This window comes from Ictidomys tridecemlineatus, chromosome 10, assembly GCF_052094955.1.
Source record: "Ictidomys tridecemlineatus isolate mIctTri1 chromosome 10, mIctTri1.hap1, whole genome shotgun sequence".
Classification (NCBI taxonomy): domain Eukaryota; kingdom Metazoa; phylum Chordata; class Mammalia; order Rodentia; family Sciuridae; genus Ictidomys; species Ictidomys tridecemlineatus.
Genome location: NC_135486.1, coordinates 70623250 through 70648116, shown reverse-complemented (window position 1 = coordinate 70648116; position 24867 = coordinate 70623250). Strand labels below are relative to the sequence as shown.

The 24867-nt window shown below is 41.1% G+C and overlaps 1 protein-coding gene across 4 annotated transcripts in view; it reads right to left on the bottom strand.

Annotated features, from left to right (window-relative positions):
• Nucleotides 1-6779: 6779 nt before the first annotated feature.
• Ucn3 (urocortin 3) overlaps nt 6780-24867 on the bottom strand; it is a 44986-nt gene continuing 26898 nt past the window's right edge. The window contains exons 2-6 of one of the 4 annotated variants that reach the window (XM_078023154.1): nt 21913-22007; nt 18470-18571; nt 17210-17297; nt 14409-14605; nt 6780-7687 (exon numbers count right to left, since the gene is read on the bottom strand). In XM_078023154.1, coding sequence (XP_077879280.1) covers nt 7178-7681 — 504 coding nt within the window. In that variant the 5' untranslated portion in view covers nt 7682-7687; nt 14409-14605; nt 17210-17297; nt 18470-18571; nt 21913-22007 and the 3' untranslated portion in view covers nt 6780-7177. Of the gene's footprint in view, nt 7688-14408; nt 14725-17209; nt 17298-18469; nt 18572-21912; nt 22008-24867 lie in introns of those variants that run through there. The other 3 variants (XM_078023153.1, XM_078023156.1, XM_078023157.1) reach the window with 3 other exon arrangements.

Below are 24867 nucleotides of genomic sequence, written 5' to 3'. Positions count from 1 at the left end.
AAGACATGGATGCCCTCTCTCATCACTTCTATTCAATTTAGTTCTTGAAATACTAGCCAGAGCAATTAGACAGACAAAAGAAATTAAAGGTATAAAAATAGGAAAAGAAGAACTTAAATTATCACTATTTGCGGGTGATATGATACTATATCTAACAGACCCAAAAGGGTCTACAAAGAAACTACTAGAGCCAATAAATGAATTCAGCAAAGTGGCAGGATATAAAATCAACACGCATAAATCAAAGGTATTCCTGTATATCAGTGACAAATCTTCTGAAATGGAAATGAGGACAACCACCCCATTCACAATATCCTCAAAAAAAAAAATTAAAATACTTGGGAATCAACCTAACAAAAGAGGTGAAAGATTTATATAATGAAAACTACAGAACTCTAAAGAGAGAAATAGAGGAAGATCTTAGAAGATGGAAAAATATACCCTTTTAATTGATAGGAAGAACTAACATAATCAAAATGGCGATATTATGCAAAGTTCTCTATAGGTTTAATGCAATGCCAATCAAAATCCCAATGGCATTTCTTGTAGAAATAGAGAAAGCAATCATGAAATTCATATGGAAAAACAAAAGATCCAGAATAGCAAAAGCAATTCTAAGCAGGAAGTGTGAATCAGGCAGTATAACAATACCAGATTTCAAACTATATTACAGAGCAATAGTAACAAAAACAGCATGGTACTGGTACCAAAACAGGTGGGTGGACCAATGGTACAGAATAGAGGACACAAAGAGCAATCCACAAAATTGCAACTTTCTTATATTTGATAAAGGGGCTAAAAGCATGCAATGGAGGAAGGATAGCATCTTTAACAAATAGTGTTGGGAAAACTGGAAATCCATATGTAACAAAATGAAGCTGAACCCCTTTCTCTCGCCATGCACAAAAGTTAACTCAAAATGTATCAAAGAGCTTGATATCAAATCAGAGACTCTACGCCTGATAGAAGAAAAAGTTGGCTCCAATCTACATATTGTGGGTTGGGCTCCAAATTCCTTAATAGGGCGCCCAAAGCCCAAGAGTTAATAACAAGAATAAACAAATGGGACTTACTTAAACTAAAAAGTTTTTTTCTCAGCAAGAGAAACAATAAGAGAAGTAAATAGGGAACCTACATCCTGGGAACAAATTTTTACTCCTCACACTTCAGATAGAGCCCTAATATCCAGAATATACAAAGAACTCAAAAAATTAAACAATAAGATAACAAATAACCCAATCAACAAATGGGCCAAGGACCTGAATAGACACTTCTCAGAGGAGGACATACAATCAATCAACAAGTACATGAAAAAATGCTCACCATCTCTAGCAGTCAGAGAAATGCAAATCAAAACCACCCTAATATACCATCTCACTCCAGTAAGATTGGCAGCCATTATGAAGTCAAACAACAGTAAGTGCTGGCGAGGATGTGGGGAAAAGTGTGCACTTGTACATTGCTGGTGGGACTGCAAATTGGTGTGGCCAATTTGGAAAGCAGTATGGAGATTCCTGGGAAAGCTGGGAATGGAACCACCATTTGACCCAGCTATTGCCCTTCTTGGACTATTTCCTGAGGACCTTAAAAGAGCATACTATAGGGATACTGCCACATCAATGATCAAAGCAGCACAATTCACAATAGCTAGACTGTGGAACCAACCCAGATGCCCTTCAATAGATGAATGGATAAAAAAAATGTGGCATTTATACACCATGGAGTAATATGCAGCACTAAAAAATGACAAAATCATGGAATTTCCAGGGAAATGGATGGCATTAGAGAAGATTATGCTAAGTGAAGCTAGCCAATCCTTAAAAAAACAAATGCCAAATGTCTTCTTTGATATAATGAGAGCAACTAAGAACAGAGCAGGGAGGAAGAGCATGAGGAAAAGATTAACATTAAACAGAGACAAGTGGTGGGAGGGAAATGGAGAGAGAAGGGAAATTGTATGGAAATGGAAGGAGACCCTCAATGTTACACAAAATTACATATAAGAGGTTGTGAGGGGAAAGGGGGGAAAACAAGGGAGAGAATTGAACAACAGCAGATGAGGTAGACAGGGAAGATGGGAGGGGAGGGGAGGGGGGATAGTAGGGGATAGGAAAGGTAGCAGAATACAACAGTCACTAATATGGCATTATGTAAAAATGTGGATATGTAACCGATGTGATTCTGCAATTTGTATTTGGGGTAAAAATGGGAGTTCATAACCCACTTGAATAAAATGTATGAAAGGTGATATGTCATGAGCTTTGTAATGTTTTGAACAACCAATAAAAAAAACAAAAAGAAGTCAAGGAAACACCAAAAAAAAAAAAAAACCACCAAAAACATTATTTTCATCAAAAGAGATCCATGTTCCTTATGTGTTCTCAATCTCATTTGTTTATGCCAATATCTTTTTCCCAAAGCAGGTTCTAAACAACACTGTCATTTTTTGACTGACCCCCTCATTTCTACATATAATTAAGTTCCATAGATTTGGCTTCTGTAATGTTTTCAGGATCCATTCACTTCCCTTTTTATACACGTCATCAAATCCTCTCGCCACAACTAGCACTAATATCTAAATGCTTTTCTGCCTTTCTGTTTGTCTTCCTAACTCATCCCGAACACTATTCCATGGCTGAAAATTCCAAAGCACAACTTGGATCATTTTGCTCCCATACCCAAAGCTTTAATGATTCCGAGTTGCTGAAGCCCATCTTCCAGCACACATTATTCTCTCTCGCCTCTGCTCTCGCTCCTTTCCCCGCTATGACATGTGATGTATTTTCTACTTCAAGATGTGGTTCAAGTGTTACCTGCTCCATGAAGCCTCTTGGGAGTCTTCTTCCTGTGTCCTCTTAACAACCAGAGCTGTCTGGAGCATCCATGCACTCATACCCAGAATTTCTGGACGGTTGAGATGCACTCTGGACTCTCTCAGTATATTGAAAATATTGTAGTAAGTACTCGTTGATGATTTTTTTCCACTTGTGTACCCTATCCAGTGATTCACAGTTTCATTGTTTTTCTGTCCTATTTATTTATTTTGCATTACAATTATTAATACACCATTATACAATAATTTATCACATCTCTGATTATATATAATGTATGTTGACACCAAATTTCATTAGGTTTTTTAAAACATGAAATTTTACTTCAAAAATTTCCTTTAACTTACATGTTGTTTCTGACTTTAGCCACTGGAGGGCACTAGTGAGACACTTAAGTAACCCTGCTCAGCCAGCACAGCGGTGGGCCCTTGGGTGTGTGTGTTCTGTGTATGCGTGTGTACACGTGCATTCATATTCATCCAGAAAGAGACTGACAACTTTCGTTTTTCAAAATTACTAACTTAGCTTAAGATGAAAAATTTAATTACTCCTTAAGCTTTTAAGGTCTGCTAGTGAGTCTTATTATTTATGTCTAGTAAACTTGTATAATGACTTTCAAAGGGAATATTCACCAATGTTTGGACCCATTTACAATCTTAGGAAAGTGCTCTTAACTATTTAAGGTTGAATATAAATTTAATATATTCTATTTTAAGGAGTTTGACAAACTTTCCCAAATACCCTAAGTAATTCTTTCTAAATCAAATAGTTTAAACTATAAATATGATGAATGAGAACATTTAAGTATTCCAAACTGTCTATAAACTAACCAGATATTTTAAGATCAAAGTGTAAATGTATTTATGAAATTTATTTATTTTAAAATTGAAGTCACAAGACTGAATATGATTCTTTTGTCAAAACCCCTTAAATATTAAAATTACTGCACTTTAAATGCCAAATATGAAGAGCTTTCTTATCACAAGAACATCAATACATCCTTATCTAATTTACCAACTATTCACTGAGCACCTGCCACATGCTCATTGCTATTCTAGACACTCCAGATACAACACTGAACAAAGCAAAACCCATCCCTACCTTGTGGAATTGAAGCTAGTGGAGGTGAGAATGGAAGATATAAACATGAAGTGTATGAATACACTCAGTTCCATTGGCTGTCCTCAGTGGGTGTCCTCTCTTACACAGTTTCCAACATGTTATGTGTTACGTGCATTGCCACATTGGTCAATAATTTCTTCTGCAGAATTTAGTCATGTTTAACTCAAAAAGACCCTAAGTAACCCCCTTCAAACCTTTAGTGACACAGGGTGTATGTGTTCATTAGTAGAAAGCAATGCCATTGACTTGAGGACACAGACACCGAGCAATTGGCTAGACTTGATCAGTAAGTAGATAATTAAATTGTTCATGCACATCTGCCTTGAGGAGTAATTCAAAATTGTGACTTAGAAAAATGGCAGGTTATTATTGTGAAAGTCCCAATCACAATGTTAAATTCTGTGTACCAAGAGCTTACTCTATCACTTGCTGGGATCTAGGACTTGCTATAGTAAAATGCTCCCTGGTCCCAGTAACTTGCCATTACACTGAAGGGTTAAGTTCTTGCAACTGGAGAGGCTATTCCTGCTGGTGTATCTGCCCTTCCCTGACTCAGGAGAAGGAAGGGGATGACCAGAGGTTTTTTTCTAAAAATCCTTTTAGAATAATGAAGATTGCTCTATCTCCCTGCCCCTCCCCAAAGTGTTACACAGTGAAGTCAGGAGTAGCAGATAAAAGTAGTGGTGGTCTTTGGATGTGGCCATCCCACCTTCCAGCATTGTTGACATTTTTTAAAAAATTTATTTATTTATTTTAATTAGGTATATATGATATTTTTATGAACCCATGCTGAGAGGTGCCACTTGCTCTCAATTAGACCCCAGCGTGGTGGGCAGAACTGTGGAATGGGCGCTGTCCAACAGGAAATCTTGAGCTTTCCTGACTACTTGGTAGGTTTGGTTTTGGCCCACTTCTCTTGTTCATCAACCATCTGCACACTAAGTCATCTGCAAGATGCTGAAAGCCAATCAAATACCAGCCTCACCTGCTGGCTTCATAGTCTTGAATCCCAGTGTCTGTGTGGTACTCTTCCAACTGGTTCCACTATCTAGTTCACTTGGGTCTGCTGATAGCACTGGGAGGTGGGGTGATTGATATTCTCAATGCTCTTTATACAAATTAAGGGTTAGTTTTTCATGGAGGAATGAGAAAGGGTTTGTGGCTGGGCAGATCTGACTGCCATTTAATAGCTGGGTTACCTTGGATACATTTCCTAAATTCTCTGGGCTTCAATCTCTACCTTTAAAATGGAAAAATATTATGGCTACCTTGAAATAAACTTGAGAGAATTAAGTGAGATGATGCTCATAAAATACCTTTCAGTGTTCTTGGCACACAGATATTCACAGAAGTTATAGGACTTGTTCATAGATACTTAATGTGTAGATGAACAGAGATTCAAAGAATAGGTGTTCTGAGTCTCAGAACATGATTCTTTCTGCTCTACTGTGTGTTTTTTCCATGGTTGGACACAATAGTTATGTTGGTCCTTTTAAGAGATGGGGTATTTTAAATTTCAATTTTAGCTTTTTTAAAAAAACTAAATTTAAAGATTTTAGCAATGCCTGACAGAAACATGATTATTGGGTTATAGGAAAGACAAATTTGTGGTTTTGATAAATACTGCCAAATTGTGTCTCTATGGTTTTACCCCCACCAGCCAGCAGGGGAGGGGGTGGCCATTAATTTCACCAATGGGGAATATTGTCAAACTTAGGGACTTTTGCTAACATGGCAGGTGAGAAATTGTCTTGCTATTTTTTTGTGGTACTGGGGATCAAACCTAGGACCTTGTGCATGCTGGGCAAGCACTCTACCACTGAGCTACACCCTCAGCCCAGGAAATTGTTTATCAGTGTAGTTATTAAGAATGAAATTGAGCATCTTTTCATATATTTAAAAGTTATTATTATTTGTGTGTATGTATGTGTGTTTGTGTGATCTATTCGTGTCTTTGTTTATTTTTCTTTTGGGTTTGTTCTGGTTTTCTAGTAATTATATATTTGTTCAAAAACCCATTTTTCTTTTACATGAGTGGCAAACATTTTTCCAAGTTTATTGTTTATTTCTCTTTTGACTTTGCCTCTGGTGGTGGTGGTGAAATTAGTTGCTGGTGTGTGCTGCTTGTTAATCATTTTATTTCTTAATGATTTGTCACTGTGCAGAAGTGAGAGGGACCATAGTCTCTCCTCTGGGAATCTGGCCCCTAGGCTTTGCTGCCGGGCGGGGGTGGGGAGGTGGGGGGTGGGTTAGCACACTTGCTGATAACCATTTTTAGTGGAGTTTTGCTCCTATTAACTATTCTCTTCTGAATTCCATATATATATATGTCTGTTCACATTAATTATTACCAGTTTGCAATTCATTGTTTGCATACTCCCTGGTGATCTTTGTGGTATTTGGTTGATTTGTGGATAGCAAAGCTGTGGCTCAAATCATTATTGGCCCTAGTACCCAGCACAGCATCAGGTGGGTACTGTGGGTTCAATGAGAATTCAGTAAAGAAGCAGTGGCCTGCACCCTAGCAAGCTGTGGAGGAGTTGGGGTTGTTATGAACTCCCTCCCTCTTTTAGCCTGGGGGTGTAATGGAAAATGGATCCCAGGCTGTGTCCCCTGAATGGGATCTGGCCAAGGAGATGGCTCTGGATAAAATGACAAAAGCTGACCGACTCTCAAACTTTCCTTTACTCCTTTTATGACCTCCCAGAACCATGTACACCCATCTTGGAGAGATGAATTGACTCAGCAGAACCCTCCCTCACTAGCCTTTTTTTTTTGTTCTAAGCTCAGACTTTGGAGAAAGAGGAACTGAAAACAAGCCAGGAGTTCAAGAAGCCACTGGTTTTAATGGGGTGAGAAGGTAGGGAGGGTGGACAGTGCATCTCTTGGTCTCTGTTGTGGCAGGGTTGATGTGGGGGCTGGAGCCAGGATGCTCTCCTCAGGCCTGGGGTCAACAGGGAGGAGCTTGGAGAGGAGTGGGAGAGCTGTGCCTCTTGCCATGGGGAAGGAGAAAGGAGACAGAGGACAGGGGAGACTTTAACTTCTGACCTCTGAGAAGGTCGGACAATACTGCACTTCTGTACAGAGGAGAAGGGAGACTGGGTTGGCAGCAAGGAAGGATCAGAGGGGCTCAGCAATGAAGCAGCCTGTGAAATACAAGCCCCCAGTGTCCCTGTCCCCCACCTCTGTGCCTGGCGTGCTGCCCTCCTGTCCAGCCTCTGCTGCTACTTCTTCCGCCCAATCTGCGCCATCAGGTGGGCATTGGCAGCTGCCTTGGCCCGCAAGTTTTTGGCCTTGGCGATGTCGAAGAGGATGTTCATGATGTTGGTGGGGACATCCAGGGACAGGGTGAACTTGGTGCGCCGGTCGCTCTTGGTCTTGTCCTGGTACAGCTTCCCCTTGTGCTGGGTTTGGGACAGGTATTTGTACCGGGTGTTTCCAGCTCCACCCCCACCCCCAGAGCCTGGGAAAGTCCTTTTGTCCTTGTTCTGCTTTTCCTCCTCCTCCTCCTTCTCTTCTCCTGAAGACGGGTCTTGACTGGGCAGGGAGTGGAAGCTCCTCTTGCTCAGCGGGGCCATGTCCTCCCACGGACTCTGCTTGACCTCAGCTCCCGCTGTACTGAGGCAGTTGAAGACCGGCCGGGCTCTGTAGAACTTATAGGAGAGGCCGGCCATCGGATCTCCCAGGAGCAGCAGCAGGAGAAGCAGGAAGTGAGCTGGCACCAACATCTCTCCCTGGGGTAGAAAAGAGGGATGTGGGGGAGGGGCGTGAGAAGAGCTGAGACCTCAGAAAGACAAGGAGCAACATCCAATGGTGAGTTGTTTTGTGTTCTACTCAAAGATCTCCAAAGCATGGTCCTAAGACTGGTAACAGCAGCATTGCCTGGTCCCATTTGTTAGAAATGCAAACAATTTTCAGGTTTTTTCCCCCAAACTAGCAAATCAAAACCTCTTGGGCCTAGTGACCTGTTTTAACAACTCCTGCAGATGGTTCTGATGTTCTCTAAAGTTTGAAAACCATCAATTTTTGTTAGTATCTAGGGATTTTGTTTAACTCAGCTTTTGTGGATAGTCAGTGGCCCCGAAAGGGAATAAGAAATATGTTAATGAGCACTTAGTAGCCTAACTGGGTTGATTAGTATGGTGAATATGGTGAATAGATTTTTTTTTTTTTTTTTGGTACTGGTAATTGAACCTAGGGGTGCCTAACCACTGAGCAACATCCCTGTTCCCTTACTTTTAAATATTTTATTTAGAGACAGGGTTTCACTAAGTTGCTTAGGGACTTGCTAAGTTACTGAGGCTGGCTTTGAACTCCTGCCTCAGCTTCCTGCAGAGATGGGGTTACAGGTGTGCATTACAGGTGTACATCTGGCAACGGCACTTTAAGTTCCCTCCTCATTGGCAAGGCCGATGGAGTACATTCTTACTGCTTCATGTCTAGCCTGAGCATCTAGTCACTGTTTCTGAGGCAGATCTTCAAGACAGGTCCCCTCCTACATTATCCTAGTTTCTTCAGAACCGTAAGCTTTGTGAACTTGGTTGGGTTTATTATAGTTTTCAGGAAGCAAAGTCAGTTTTGTATCTATGTGAGACCACGTGCCTCCCAAAGAGCTCCTAAGTTCTCCAGTCCCAGGACCTCCATCTGAATAGATACCCGTGTGCCTGGTTATTATTCTGACTGAGTGAGGGTGATGGTCCAGAGTCAATCAGAGCAGCCTCTGTCTGAGGACATGTCCTTCTGGGTGAGGCTGCACACCTTCTTCCAGGTGCTTGTTCAAGAAACTTGTTGTCCAGAGTGAGAAGGAGGTGCTGAGAGGCACGGGAAGATCATCGCCTACAGTGACCATTTGAATCTATTTACTTATTGATTTTAATAAGAAGCCTAGGGCTGGTGAATACCCCTCCATATCAATACCCCCTCACCCCAGAGTTCACACTGTTCGGGCTCTAAAACACCATACATAGCTGTTGGCCCACCCCCAACCACATCAGATAGGATTTCAGCTTTCCTTTTCATCCAGGAAAAGGGTCCGTGTTAAGCTATCCATGCTCCTCTTTCCAGTCTTGTTTATAATAACAGCACAGGGTTGTGCCAGGTCATCAGAATTAGGCTTATCTGTGGCCTCTGGGAAAATTGTAGAATTTGCCTCTGGTGCCCTGGGGTGGAACCCGCCTGTACCTCAGTCCCCTTTGCCTGGTCTGTGGGCAAGTTTATTTCCAGCTTATTTACTTCATTGTCTTCCTTTATCATGCATGAGAAAACATGGGGTCAAATGTCTGGATTTTATCTAAATCCTTCCTCAAGCAAACACAGCCCCTCTCAGGCCTGGATGTACTGAAACCTCATATGCCTCGTTCCCTAGTCTCTTGGTCAGAAAGAACCACCTCCTGGACTGGACTGTGAGATACACGTAGTGAAAGGCTCAACTTCACATTTGGGTATTTTTCTTGAACTTGGAATTTATTTAGTAGCTAACTATGGAACTCAGGGAAATTCTTGTCTTATGGGAGTTTTAAAAACTGTAACAAAACACTGGAGAAGTAAATAAACAAGGGAATTCTCCTGGGTACTTGGCAGTGCCAGGCTGGTGTTGGACTGTTTTGTTTTCTGCAGACTCAGGGTGGCGTAGTGCCAGGAGGACCTGGTGGTAAGAGGCCTAAGTTCGAGCGAGACCCAGCTCTGTTGGTGAGACTTGACGGGGCCATTTCCCAAAACATGTGTGGGAAGGGACTCAAGCCCCTTCCCATTTCTTAGGCTGTGAATGATGGTTGGGACTAGAACTGACTCTTAAAAAAGACCAGTGTCTAGTTCTCCAAAGGAGGATCTTTTAAATTTCTACTCTTTCATTTGCTACCAACACACACACACACACACACACACACACACACACACACACACACAATCTAAGTCAAAAAACAACAACAAAATACACTCCCCCAAACACATGTACATACACATGTATACATATAAGAATATACACGTACATATCTCACACCTATACATGCTTAACACATGCATACACACGTATACACACATACACCCATATGCACACATGTACACACAAATGCACATATGTGCATTTCCTATTCACCCGGAGAGTGCTCTGCAGCACTTGCTGCTTTCCTAGGACTATTTCAGTGTCCTTGCCATCTTCCTTCTCTGGACTACTTTTTATAATCTGTTTGTTCCTTTATTTTTAGAAGACTTTGAAGCTTTTTTTAATCTAACAACATTTTTCATATTTTATGGCAAAATATATGATCTTTACTTTAAATAATCCAAATGTGTGTACGAGGGAGGTTTGGGTATGTGACATCCTGCAGGGACATCCCTATACTCTGGAGTTAGACCTAGGCTTAAATGCCATCTTGTCTTTTTTTGCCAGAAGGCCTTGGCCAGATTCCTTAGCTTCTGTGAACTTCAATTTCCTCATCTGATAAATGGGGTAACAATAACTCTCTTATAAAAGGCAAGTGAAGGATTAAATTTAAAATGTCCCTGTGTGAAGGATCTTTGGTTGAAACAGGCACTCAATGTAGCCTAGTTCATGTCAGTTTAGATGGAAATAATCTCTGTGTCCCCTTAGGAGAAGTTAAGGTATGCACAACTTTTTTCAGAGTGTATTTCAGCCCCCTCCCAAATGAGAGTCTGATGCTGCAGGTCAGTGTCCTTACTTTCTGTTCCTCTGGCTGCATACTGCTCTTTCCAACTCAACTTCTGCAGCTTGTTTGCCCTTAACATAGTGCAGGTAAGCAAGTGGTTCTCAACTTCAGAGTGCCCTAGAATCTTGTGAAGGGATCATTCAAACACACACTGTGGGGCCTCATGCAGAGAGTTATTGGGTCAGCAGATCTGGGATGGGCCTGAGAACTTGTGATGTTGCTGCTGCTGCGGGTCTGTGGACCACCCTTCAAGGGCCCCTGTTCTTTGCATTCCAACTCCTCTCTGTCTCCTTGTGACTCAGGCCAGAGTTCCTGGAGGACATTTTGCAGTGCTGGATCCACAGTTTCTGTGGAAAACAGACTTATTCTTTCCTTGAATATTGTGTTCAATAACCAGACTTTAGCTTTACCAAGTAGGAAGAATCCAGGTAGGTATTCTGCAAAAATTGGATATGAACTATGATTAGTTGCTGTAGGCCTTGAAGGCATCTTAAAGCTTGGGAGCAATTTTGAATGGCTCGTGAACCCTGAAAGAGTTTAAAAACAGCCAGCTTAGAGAGGGTTAATATTGGTGAGAAGGTTGTGGAGAAGCATCCATCTCTCTGTTCCTCTAAACCTTTATTCCCTGTTCCTTTCTCGGATCACTATACCAGCTCTTGACTAAATGCCCAGGATCTCAGAGTTGTCATCTGTGAGAGCAGGGGATTGAATCCGATGACTTTCTTCTCCCCCCCTCGATTTCTTTCTTTTCCTAGTTTTGAAAGCAAGCAGTCCCTCTCCCAAAAGAACTGGAAGAAGGAAATGATTTCTGTTCTCCTCAAGTGAAAGTCTGTGGACTCTGGAAGTTTATAGGAGGCTTTCGGGGGGCAGCCCCTCACCTTGATGTTCCTTCCATTTTCCCCCCAATAAAACATCTGCAGCAATCCAGGGAAGCAGCAGAACAATGTTCTCCCCTCCTGACCTTTTCCTCTCCCCGGGACAGTGTTCTGCATTCACCCTCAACCACCGAGAATTTTCTGCAATAACCACAAATATTGCTGAGAACTCAGATTACATTCTGTGTCCAAGTCCATTTCAGGGTAAATATTTATCCTGGGTAAACGTTTGTTAAATAAACTGAAATTCAGATTAATATTTAGGCACTTAATTAAATCAATTTTCCCTTGGCAGGACAACTGTTTTAAATTCTCTTTGTAGGTATATAGCCTTTCTGTAAATACATGCTATTACATACCACAGAGAAAAAAATGCTTCATAAGGCACACATTTTTTTAAAAAAATTTGAAATCATACATGCATACCTGGAGTCCATTGAAGTCTCTGAACATGAAGGAGTTTTACCTAAATACCTTTCTACAGTTTTCCCAGGAAACACTTGGGAAGGTTTCTCCCTTGCCCTGAGCTAGCCTCTGGATGTGTCCCCTGGAAATACCACTCATCTCAATTACCTGAGAAATTCATGGGGGCTGGGGAGGCAAGGTCCCTTTTAACTCTTCATTTACATTTTCCTATGTTTTTTGGTCAACTTGTAAATATTATGCCTTTGTCAATTTCATTACCTTCTAATTTTTCAAATGCCAAGTCTTGTCATCAAGAGAAGCTGCAAGAAGAAACTAAAATGCCCTTGTGTGAAAGCTCTTTGGTTGAACCAGGCATTCAATGTAGCCTAGTTCATGTCTGTTTATATGGAAATAATCTCTGGGTCCTATGAGGAGAAGTCATAGTATTCACACAATCTTTTCAGAGTGTAGTTTACACACACACATACACACACACACACACACACACACACACACACACACACATACACACTCCACAGACAGTATGAGGTTGCAGACCAATAATCTTGCTGCCTGTTCATGGAGGGGATGCCAAAGAGTCTAAATAATCCAACTGTGTTGGGAGCAAGTGTCCTGGGTGGTTCTGTTCTGGTGCAGCCAAGGGTAACAGACCTTCCTCTACAGCAGACCCCGGACTCTGGCTGTGATAGGGTTGTGGGGATTTGGAACGATATCTCCTTATCCTTAGCAAGATGCAAAATTATAAAGCAGAGAGAGATACTTAGAACTATGAACTATAAATTATAGGGAAGCCCCTGAAGTCTATTCTGATCTTAGCTCTATATTGTCTAAAACATAAGCGCCCTTTGTGATCCTGGATATTTTTACCATCAAACTGAGAGGTTGGGGGCTGGGAGGCACACTCTGATTTCTTTCTGGGACTTTTCTTTTTGGGATTCATTTGGATTTGTTTGAGGCTTGCAGGTTCAAAGAAAAGAAACTCTCTACAAAGAAAAGACACACTTTGCTCCCCAGGTAATGTCTGATTCCTGAGCAAGTTTCTCCTCTCAAATTCTTCCGGCTCTTTTTCTATACCCCCTCTTGAAACAACACAGAGGATTAAGATTTCCCTGCTTCCAGCTGTGGAAGTAATTAAGAATCATGTAGTTAGATTTCAGGGCAAAACTCTTCACCTGTGTTTTTCTCTGTGGGTGCCTGAACCCCAACCATTCATTTGGGTTCTTAAAACAGGAGTCTTCTAGGGTGCCTTAAAGAGATACAGTTCATTCCGAGAGCTGTGGCAGAGGCAGTGAGAAAGGGTACCAGCCTCACATTCAGAGCACCTTTCAGGGGGAGAAACAATCAGGGGGCAGAGAAGTCAGGAGACAAATGGCACGGATTCTACAGCTTGCCTAGAGTGCAAACCAAGGCAGAGCTAGTCCCCATGTGGCCCAGTTTGTTTGAGAACACTGATAAGAAGTTGAACCCCAAACTGAACCATTTACAGACACTTAAGCTGAGGCTGCAGATCCTAAGGAACTCTTTAGCATTTTGAAAAGCATTATAGAAAAAAGCTTTCTGAAATGTTTCAGACTTGTGTGGAGGGTTTATGTGGGACTCATATGAACACAGACCTGTAAGCAATTCACCCTGAAAGGAAAAGTGAGGGTTTATACCCTTCCCCTGAGGAGCACCGACAGCCAGGAGGAAATTGTCCTGTTATGGACAATAAAGGGCCATTATAATATTTGTTCCACTCTCAAGAGAGTTTGTGTTTCCTAGAGAGCTATGTTCGGGGAGGCTATGGCAAATGGGGTTTTTCAGAAAACTTGAACATCCAAGGTAGACATCAAATCTCCCTCCATATGCTATGCTCCCTCTAGTCTCCACAGGTGGCACTTAGTCATTTCAGATATACCCCACCATCCAACATTCCCTGTGATCCTGGAGAAGCAAGGCAGAAAGGACTCTGAGCTAGAATATTCCCTTGCCTCTTACTTGCCTTGAGCTGGTTCCATAAGCTCTGAAGTGACTTCACCTCTCTGTGTCCGCTGCTGCGTTACCTGCCTCTCAGGTACATCAGGGAGAAGGACTCTGGCTCCTGGCATCAATAAATGCCTGTGTCCTGACTGCTTTGCAGGTGGTGTGCTCTCTTTTCCCTGCCACCCCACCCTGTCCCCAGTTTGAAAAATCTCACCAAGGACTGTTTTTCATGTCCACAGCTGAACTCTGTTCAGAAACAATAGATTTGAATGAGCACCTTCTGCCTTAGACCTGCCACCTTTTGCAAAACAGGAACTTTACACCAACAAGGGCAGGATCATTTTACCCCCTAAGAAACTTCCCTGGTCTCTTGGAGGCAATTTCTGCTGACTGAAAACAGACGAGGCCTGGAGTTCAGCTCACTCCCTTGGGCTCCCACCCAGGGCGCCAGTTCCTCTCATCCCTCACCTTTCTCAAGGAGGCAAACACTTTTACGCTCCATCAGTCAGTCCCTGCCACAGACTTACCTGTGAGTGGACTTCACTCTGGAGTGGGTGAAGCTCTCAGGGTGGTGGGGGCAGCTTCAGGACCAGGAGATCTGCCCCAGGCACATCCCTGGAACTTCTGCCTGCTCTGGGGTCGGGGCTCCTTCTCCTCCGGTATTGCTCCTAAGTGGGGCTGTGATCCTCCCTCTCTATGGAAACCGCTCCACTCCCTTGTGTATCTATATAAAAGTGACAGATCACTGGGTGGATAGTAATTCCAGACGTGCTGTCTATGCTGGGATGAGATTTCATTTAAAATTCAACCAGAGCCAGCTGTCCACGTCACGGAGATGACAGGTACTCTGTAGTCTCGACCCCTCCTACCCTTCCCGCTCCCCCCCCCCCCCCCGCCTCCACTTCCCTTTCGGCCCTAGCAACTTGCTTCATTCATTAAAATAATAATGAAAAACCCCACTGGTAAACTAAGAAGCAGTATCTTCCAGGAGTTTTATGACTGATATGAGTTCTGAGGATTTCAGCCTCGTTTACATCTATCTCCCTCACTAGAACCCTCCTGTTTTGAAATGGGGAAAGTGGTTTGGAGCTCATTTGCTGTCTGTCATTTCTGTAGTTTCTGACTGCACAGTGCTGGCTTGGTTACCTACATGGCCCATTATGTTTGTGCTGGTCCTATGCGCCGTGCCCAGAGCTTTTAATGGGAAATCACTTGATTTTTTTTTACTCACATATGCACCCTATATTTATTGAGCATCTAGTGTGTGCTGGTACTGCCTGCTCTCAGGAATTCAGGGATAAGTGTTGGGGCCTGTCCATATGGGGCACTTGTGGGTGAGGAGAGAGAGGTAAAAGCAGAATCTAATTTCCATGTGCCAGAGGCTGTAGTTCATCAGGGAGCAGCCTCGTCTACCCCAGACTGGTCTATGTGCATTAAGAGAGGGGAGTGGCTGGGCTTCACCCGGCAAGGGGCAGGGTGGTGGTTTGTGTGGACAGAGCCAAGGGAGAGAGTCAGCTGGGAGGGAGGTGGCAGCAGCATGCTGGGAGCCTGTCCACCCAGAGAAGTGCTCTGAAGACGGGTCCAGGGGGTAAATTTTATTCCCTCCATCATGGAGATATGGGAGATTTCAGGAGGCTCACCCTTGGTTCACAGTGGAGGAAACTGAGTCCATAAAAGTGACTAGCCAGGATCACATAGGCCTGGGTGACAGTGGGGTGAAAACCAGGCCCCACACTGGACCCACGGTTTTTATGTCCACCTTGAGCCTTGGGCTGAGTGGATCACAAGGGAGCTGTGAGATGGCTGGGTCTCTTGGGCCTGTTGTCTAGACCACAGTCCTTACCCACATAGCTGCTCCTGGGGTGAGATTCTTCTAGAAGTGAACTCCTGAGGTTTTCAAACCTCTCGAATGCCTTCAAGTGTTTTGGGGAACAAATGGAGAGCTGCTTTTGACAAGGGCTCCAAAATACCTCTCCATCCCCAATTTTAACCTGTATGGAGATGTGCGATGGGGCTTCCTTCCCATTTCTTCTTCCAGAGCTGTCTGGGCTGGGATTCTCTAGAGATTGGAGGTAACATGAGACTAGATCTGCATTTTCATCTAAATTCATTACTTCATTCATTCATTTGTATATACTGGTCTGGGGGAAGGTTTTTGACTTTTCCACTTCAGATAATTAGGTGATGATGAAATTTATGAATGTCAAGAGTAGATTGTCTAATTCTGCTTTCTACCTGAAGAACTCTTGGATGCCAGGGACCAGTCTTGTGAGGATGCAGACATTGGTACCCTCAGGACAGAGTTTTCAACCTCAGCATGATTGACATTTGGGCCAAAGAATCCCTTGTTGTGGGGGCTGTCCTGAGCATTAAAAGGATATTTACCTGCTTGCATTAGACACCGGTAGCATACCATCTCATCCCCTCCTCCATTTGTGACAACCAATAAGATCTCTAGACCTGTTCCCTGGGGGCAGAAGTACCCACAGTTGAGAGGCACTGCCTTGGAGTGCAGGGTTAGAAAGACAATAAACCTTGGATTCTTTCCCTGTTAATCTGTCTTGTTTCCTCAGGATTTCCCAGAACCCTCTTCCCCTGAGACCAGACCCTCTACTGGAACCAAGGCATCTGTGTGGCTGTGTGGCTGTGGCTGTCTTTGGAGCCCAGGGTCCCCTTGCAACATAGAGCAGGCTCGTTGGGTTCCACTGGTCCATCTGGGGTTGGCTTTGGAGTTGACCACTGATCTTTGTTATCCCAGACAGAGCTCTACACACAATGCCACCTAGACAGGCCAGTGATGAGTGGGAAGTGTACTTTTCTTGGAGATGAAAGCCTCATGAAGTAGTACTGTTTGCTTTACAACTTAAAACTGTCCCTGCTGACATCTGTTGGGGGAGATGCTTGGATGGTGTGAGGATGATTAGTGAAGAAACCCCCAGGTGTCATTTCCTATAAACAGCGATTTCCCTCCCCACCCATCCCTGAAATGTAAACAGGCCATGCTGCTTCCCTTGCACTTCTCTCCGGCCTTGGTGAGCCATTGGCATCTTTTATAAATCTAATAGCAACATTTAGAACATTGTTGAGGGAGGTAAATACTCTGTAGAGAGTCTGCAGAGAGTTAGGGTGAGAAGAAAAAGCTGATCTGCTCCATAGACGAATAGAAATGGCTCATCTATTCAAAGCTCTTTTTCTCCAAAGTTCTCAAAATACTGGCATAAATAATACCGCTCCTTTCTCCCAGCCTGAGCTTGGTAGTAAAGGAAAAAGATAGGAAATAGACATCAGGGAATTGCAAGAAAGCTTGATTTGTGCAGAAGAGTTTTACCTTGGAACCAGGAAAGTCAGTTTCATTTCTTCCTCTATGGCCAGCATGGCTATTTGATTTCAGCTGTCACTCAGTCCTCTTCTGTTTCCTGTTTTATGAAGTGTGCATTTGTGTACTTTCCCTTGTTTTTTAACGAGTTCAATGCCAAGCCACTAGTGTAGGCAGTTGATAAAGTTTGGCTTAAAAGCAGAATATCATGTCTGTCTATCTTGTTCCGTTTTCCCCCTTATGTTCAGTTCTCCCTGACTGATGGACGTTGCTTTATCGGGTTTCTTACTCTAAGAACAGTGAACGTTAATCTCCTCTTGTGTTTGAGAATTGTCTATTTCTTCTTTTGTAAGTGTGTCCAGCTTTGCTTTATGCAGCCAAAGTGTTTGGTGTATGCAAATGATTCCTTTTGTCATTTTGCTGCAAATCTTTTTATCCCAAATAATTTTTTTTTTGTGTGTGTGTATCTTAAAATCTGCTTTGCCTGAATCAAAATAGCTATCCCAATTTTCTGTCAGGTAACATTTATTTGCTGTATTTATTCCAGACTTTTTTGTGTCAAAATTCTTCTGTATATGGTTTATATTTAAATTTTAAAAATGAAATCTAAAATCTCTGTCTTTCAGCCAAAGACATTAACTCATTATTTGAATAGTGATTACTAGTAGATTATCTTATGTCTTCTCACATTGTGCTTTCTATGGCCCTGTTTTTTTCTCTAATTAATTCCTGTTTTTCCTTTTCTGCATCTGTTGATCAAATCTTCATTTTTGTTTTTTCCTCTACTATTTACATTTAAAGCTGTGCTTTCCCCTTTAAGTACTGCTTTAGCTGCATCCTGCAAATTTTGATGGATTGTATTTTCATTGTCACTCAGTTCAAATATTTTCAAATTTTTTTTTGTGATGAAGGGTAGTGGACTATGCAGCCCAAACTGTATCACTGTAACATAAGCATCATTAAGCTGAAAGCAATTCAGAAAAAGCAGATCCATATTTGCTTAACACAGGGTATAAATTTGTAAACGTGTCCCTCCACCAAGAAGAACAGAAATGAATCCCCTGAGACTTCTTTGGCCTGGAGATAGTACTGGAGGAATCTACACAACATACCTTGCTAACCCATTCTTGTCTACCATTATACCTTCCCACAATTTGCTCCTATAGAATCCCAGTTCTTTTCCTTTGCCTTATCACTGTTTGAAAAATGTATTACTGTTTTGATAAGATGCTATATAAGCCCAAGTGTTAGCCACCCTTTAGAGTTACTCACCTGTACATGCTCCTATGTGAATGAACAGTGCACAGGTCAGCAAACTTCTGTTCTTCTCTCATTAATCTGTCAATCTGATTTATAGGACTCCAGCCAGAGAAGCTAGGGTGGTAGAGGGATTGCAAAGCAGTTATTACTTATTTGTTCCATAAATAGTTTAAAATGTGTTATTGAATTTCTATATATTTGGGCTTTCCCTAAATACTTTTAATTTTTTTTTTGTCTAACTTAATTCTGTTGTGGTCAGAGAATAGACTCTGTGATTAGATCCTTGAGTTTTGTTGAGGCATGATTTTAGTTTACTTGTGACCTAGCTTGGCGAATGTAACATGTGCACTTAAAAAGATTGTACATTTTTCAGTTGTTGAGTATTGTGTTCAATAACTTCCTATTAGTCCAAGTAGTTGACAGTGTTGTTCAGATCTTCTGTATCTTTACTAATATTTGTCTAGTTGTTCTATCAGTTACTGAGAGAGTGTGTTAAAATCCTCTATTATGATTCGGGAATTTCATTTTTCCCTTATAATTTTATTAATTTTTGTTTCTCATTCTTTTGAGGCTCTGTGATTAGGGCATGTCCTTACCTCCACTTTATTTTGTGATACTGGGGATTAAACCCAGGGCCACTCATCCACTGAGCTCCATCCCCAGCCCTTTTAAGACTTTGCGATTTTGAGCCAGGCTCTCAGTAAGTTGTCAAGGCTGGCCTTGAATATGTGACATGCCTCTTAAGTAGCTGGGATTCCATGTATGCACACTGTGCCCAGTGCAAGCCTGTGCCCTTTTATGATTGTTTTGTCTTTCTTATTCATTGATAACTTTGCCATTATCAAATATCCTTCTATATACTTGGTAATACTCTTTTTCTTGAAGTTTGTTTTATCTGATATTAATATAGCTTCTTCAGCCTTTTTATGCTAAGTTCTTGTGAGGATATTTTTATATGAATTTATCTTCAATCTATCAATACCTTTATAAGGAATGTCTCTTATGGATGACTTATAGCTGAGTTTTGCTTCCCATCCCCCATTCTAATGATCTCTGCTTTTAAATGGGCTGTTTATTAATGCTTAATGTAATTATTATTATGATTGACATTTACCTTTTATTATTTCATTTTACATTTATCTCTTCTGATTTTTGTTCCTCTGTTCTCTTTCCCCTGCCTTATTTTGGATTATTTGAAAAAAAATTTTAATTCCATTTTGATTCATCTATTTGACTTCATACAGTGGACTTAGAGTACTATCACTCAATGCCACATAAAATATAGAAATCTTGCAACTATGTAGGTCTGTCTCCTTCCTTTCTTTCTTTTTGTTACTAGTATATATCAGTTCTACAGAATAGTGGGTTTCATTTTGTCATAATCAAATATACATATAGCTTTTTTTTACCTGAAAATGCCAAAATTTTATTCTCTTTTAATGCTGAGCAATATTCCATTGTGTATATATGCCACAGTTTCTTTATCCACTCATCTATTGAAGAGCATCTAGGTTGGTTCCACAATTTAGCTAATGTAAATTGAGCTGCTATAAACATTGATGTGGCTGTGTCCTTGTAGTATGCTGATTTTAAGTCCTTTGGGTATAGACTGAGAAGCGGGATAGCTGGGACAAATGGTGGTTCCAGTCCAAGTTTTCCGAGGAATCTCCCTACTCCTTTCCAGATTGGTTGCACCAATTTGCAGTCCCACCAGCAGTGTATGAGTGTACTTTTACCCTACATCCTTGTCAACACTTATTTTTGCTTGTATTCCTTTTAAAATCTGTTCTAATTAGTTATATATGACGCTAGAATGAATTTCAATTCACTGTACACAGATGGAGCACAACTCTTCATTTCTCTGGTTGTACATGATCTATAGTTACACCATTCATGTGATCACACATGTACCTGGGGTAATGATGTCCATCTCATTCCACCATATTTCCTACCCCTCTGCCTCCTCCCTTCCACACTCCCCTTTCCCTATCCAGAGTTCCTCCCTTCTTCCCATTATGGATCAGCATCCACTTATCAGAGAAAAAATTTGGCCTTTTGTTTCTTGGGATTGGTTTACTTCGATTATCATGATATTCTCCAACTTCATCCATTTACTGCAATGCCATAATTTTATTTTCTTTTAATGTTGAATAATATTCCATTGTGTATACATACCACAGTTTCTTTATTCATTCATATATTGAAGGACATCTAGGTTGGTTCCACAATTTAGCTATTGTGAATTGAGCTGCTATAAACATTGATGTGGCTGTGTCACTGTAGTTGCATATAACATTTTGATCATTTACATTCTCCATCATTCACCATGACTCCTTCTCTTCCCTTTCCCTGGTCCCATTATTCTACTTTTATGTCATCTTTTTTTGTTTTTTAAAACCTAGATTCCACATATGAGAGAAAGTATGAAATAATTGTCTGTCTGAGTCTGGCTTATTTTGTTTAATATGATGATCTCTAGTTCTATCCATTTTCCTGTAAATAACAGAATTTTCCTCTTTATGGCTGAATCATACTCCATTTGTATATATACATTGTTTTAATTTATCCATTCATCTGTTGGCAGGCACCTAGACTAATTCTACAACCTGGCTATTGACAATTGTGTGGCAACACACTTAGGTATGCAGGTATCTATATAGCATGCTGACTTAAATTTCTTTGGGTATATCCTGAGGACTGTTATAATTGGGTCATATGGCAGTTCTATTTTGAGTTTTTTTGAGGAATATCTTTATTAATTTTCATAGTGACTGAACAAATATATGTCCACCAACAGTATATGAGTTCCTTTCTCCCAACAGTGTATGAGTTCCTTTTCCCCCACATCCCCACCACACCCTCAAATTTATTATTTTTGTATTCTTGATGCTTGCTATTCTGACTAGGGTGAGGTGGAATCTCAGTGTAGTTTTGATTTGAATTTCTCTCATAGCTAACAATGTTGAATGTTTTTTCATGTAACTATGGGCCATTCATATGTCTTCTTTTGAGAATTGTGGGTCTAGTTAATTTGTCCATGTATTGATTGGGTTATTTGCCTTTTTTGGTGTTAAGTTTTTTGAGTGCTTCATGTATGCTGGATACCAAACCTCTGTTGGAAGGGGAGCTGGCAAAGCTACTCTCCTGTTTATAATCTGTCTCTTCACTCTGCTGACTTTTCCCTCTGTTGTTCAGAAACATTTCAAATTTTGATGCAAAATTTGTCAACTCTTGCTTTTATTTCCTGAACTATAGGGGTTCTTCAAGACACCTATATTGATCCTAAACATTTTAGGTTCACTGGCATGATAATCATTTGCTCTTAGGTTACCTGGTTATTGTTTTCCCAGATGTAACATTTTTTTCATTTCTAATATTTCCCACTTGTCTTGCTCATGTTTCCTTTCCTTCTGTTCCTTCAGAGCACACACTTTACCTCTTTGAACATGGTGTACCTGGACACAAGGTAGGTCTGAACTTCCATACTGGTTCCCACTCTGCTGGTTTCAGGTAATATGTGAATTCCACTGAAAACAATCTCTGACAGATCCTGGGAAAGAAGTGTTGGAGAACCCATATATCAGAAAGGACTGGAAGTGATTGCATTGAGAAGGTTACGCTACTAGAACAGAAATACTAATCCTCAGTAATTAAATCAGTTCAGCTTGTTGGAGGAAGCATGAGTCAAAGCCAGTCAAAATCTGTCTCCCCAACAAACTAGAAAGTTTCACCTGGGAAAAGTGGGCAGTGGATTGAATGAGAAGGGATATGGAGATAGCAGCCTGTGAGGGCAGCAGGAATCTCAGTGGGCCTTTGGTACAAAGGTTACAAAGGTTGCCAGAAATAGTATGGATTTTATCTCTGACTTTCTGCACTCTGGTCCCATCATATAGTTTTGGCTCTTCATGCACAGCTTTTAGATTAATTTGCATTGAAAAGACAATACATTTTAAACATACCCATTGGTGGAATAGATGCTTATTTTCGTGCTCTGGTGTCTTCCAGTATTCATAGAAATAGGGAGGCATTATAGCAAGTATCCTGTTAACAAATAACATGATCTTCATTTATATGTTGCCCCTGCGAGGCTCTAAGGCAAAGGGCTCCTCCCTTAACACGTCCCCTTTGTCTTTCTGTAGGCTGGTGTTGTGCCTGATGTGTAGCAGTTGCTCAATAGCTAAATATAGAAATGAAAAGAACTTTAAAATACCTTAACACAAAATTGGGTCTTTGTACAAATTTAGTGGATTGGTGAAATTGAGATATTTGGCTAGAACGATAGAATTAAAAAAAAAATGATTGGAAAACTGTGTTGGGTTGTCCACAGCTCTGGAGCTTCTTACCACAATCTTCCTAGTAAATTCTTGCTCTGAACTCCAACTCTGCACTGTGTTGGATTGTGGTAGTCATTAGCCACATGAGGTGATCAAGCACTTGAAGTGGCATTAAGCTAAATTGAGATGGCTTCAGTTATGACATATGCATGAGGGTTCAATGGCTTAATTTACTAATACAATAAAAGGTAAACTATCCCCTTAATAACTTCTTTATATATTGAAATGAAAATATTTTGAATATGTTGGGTTAAATAAAATATATTTTTCAAATTAATTTCTCTGGTTTCTTTTTTTTATCAGTTAAAATTTGGCTACTTAATTCAAAATTTTATGTAATGTTATTGCATTGTATTTCTATTAGACAGTGTTTTTCTGGGAAAATAAAGTCGGGTCAAAACTGTCTTGGAAAGATGTTATGCTTTGCAATGGGACAGGTTGGTTGTTTTGACCCCACTCTGACATAGTTTAATGTGAATGATATTTTGCCAGTTACTTAGGTTCTTTGGACCTCATATTCCTCATCAACAAAAATGAAGACAATTGTACCCAGCCTGTTGGATTGTGTGAGAATTAAATGAGATAATATGTGTTACTGCCTACTACAGAGACTAGCCTGATAAAGGTGCTTTTGAGATTCAATTTCCTCCTTCCTTTTTTGGAGACCAAAATTGACAAGTCTATTAACTTAAGCAAATAATGCCCTGATATATGAGAGACCTGATCTCTTTATACCCTTGTCAGTTTTAACTGTTAATTTTTAGAAAATATTTTTTCCGTTTGTGTTCATTTGCTTTTTTTTGTAGTAATGTGGTGGGACATTTTCAGACACTGTTGGTGGTAGTAAAATAAAGTTTTCTGAAATGATTTCATCAAGAATCTGTAGAATTTAATCTTTTATCCAATAATTTCATTTCTCTGTATCTCTTTTTAAAAATGGAGAAGAGGATCAAGGTAATTAAGAATCTGGGGTATGCTCAGGAATGATCTTTTTAAAGATCAGGTTAAAATTCTTACGCCTACTTCAGGCTGGAGGTCATTTGGAACATCCTGGGGTCTCCTCACTTCTCTATCTCATCCCCTGCTCCCTCCCCACTTCTCCTCCCTTACAGCCACCACCCACTTTTAACCTGGTAAAAAATTTTAATTTGTAGGATAGGGGAGCCCCTGGCTCCCTGTTTTCCCCAACCTTTGCTTTAACCCCTCTGCTCTCATATATGTTTGGGTCTTTGGAAACCAAAGCTGGTGTGTATCTGCCTGTCTCCTCCCTCCCTTGTGTAATGGAACCAAGCTAGCCCAATAGATCAAATAAGAGCTGATGAGTGAAAAGCACGCTCTATTGAGAACAGAACAGCTCTGTTAATAACTTCAAAACATAACCTCTCAACACACATTACGAAAATGTGTGGGAGCAAGACCTTTGCTCTGTAAACTGGGTCCCTCATGTAGAAATCTCATCTGGCAATGAAACAATTGATTAACTATTGTCAATATACTGAAATTCATACAAAGATTACTGATATTTGGACAGTATAGTGGAAGTCATATGGATAATGTTCTTTATCCTAGGAGCAGGATATTTTTTTTTTTTTTAGAATATCTGATCCTTCTCCTTATCTTTGAAAAAGAGGTTCTAGGGTGTCATTAGTGAAATAGGCCTGGAGACGATATGCTTCCCACAGATGGAAAATTAAGTTTCCATTATAAACCTATTACTTCAGTAAGTGAAGAAATACCTAAGGCACCCTGAAAGGAGGACCCGGAAATGCACAGCAAAGATGAAAATAAGTATTTGCAAGAATATCTGTTGAGAGCCACAGCTGAAGGGGCCCCAGCAAACTTCCAGCTGCAAGCAAACTTCCAGCTGCCAGCAAACTTTCAGACTGCCAGCTGATGATTGGCTCACAGCGGCCCCAGCAACATCTAGCTGATTGGCTCCTCTGTGGTGATGCTCATTGGGCTGTTTCTCCGCCCTTTTAGACTGCCAGCTGATGATTGGCTCACGGTGGCCCCAGCAACATCTACCTGATTGGCTCCTCTGTGGTGATGCTCATTGGGGGACTTCTTTGGCTCCGC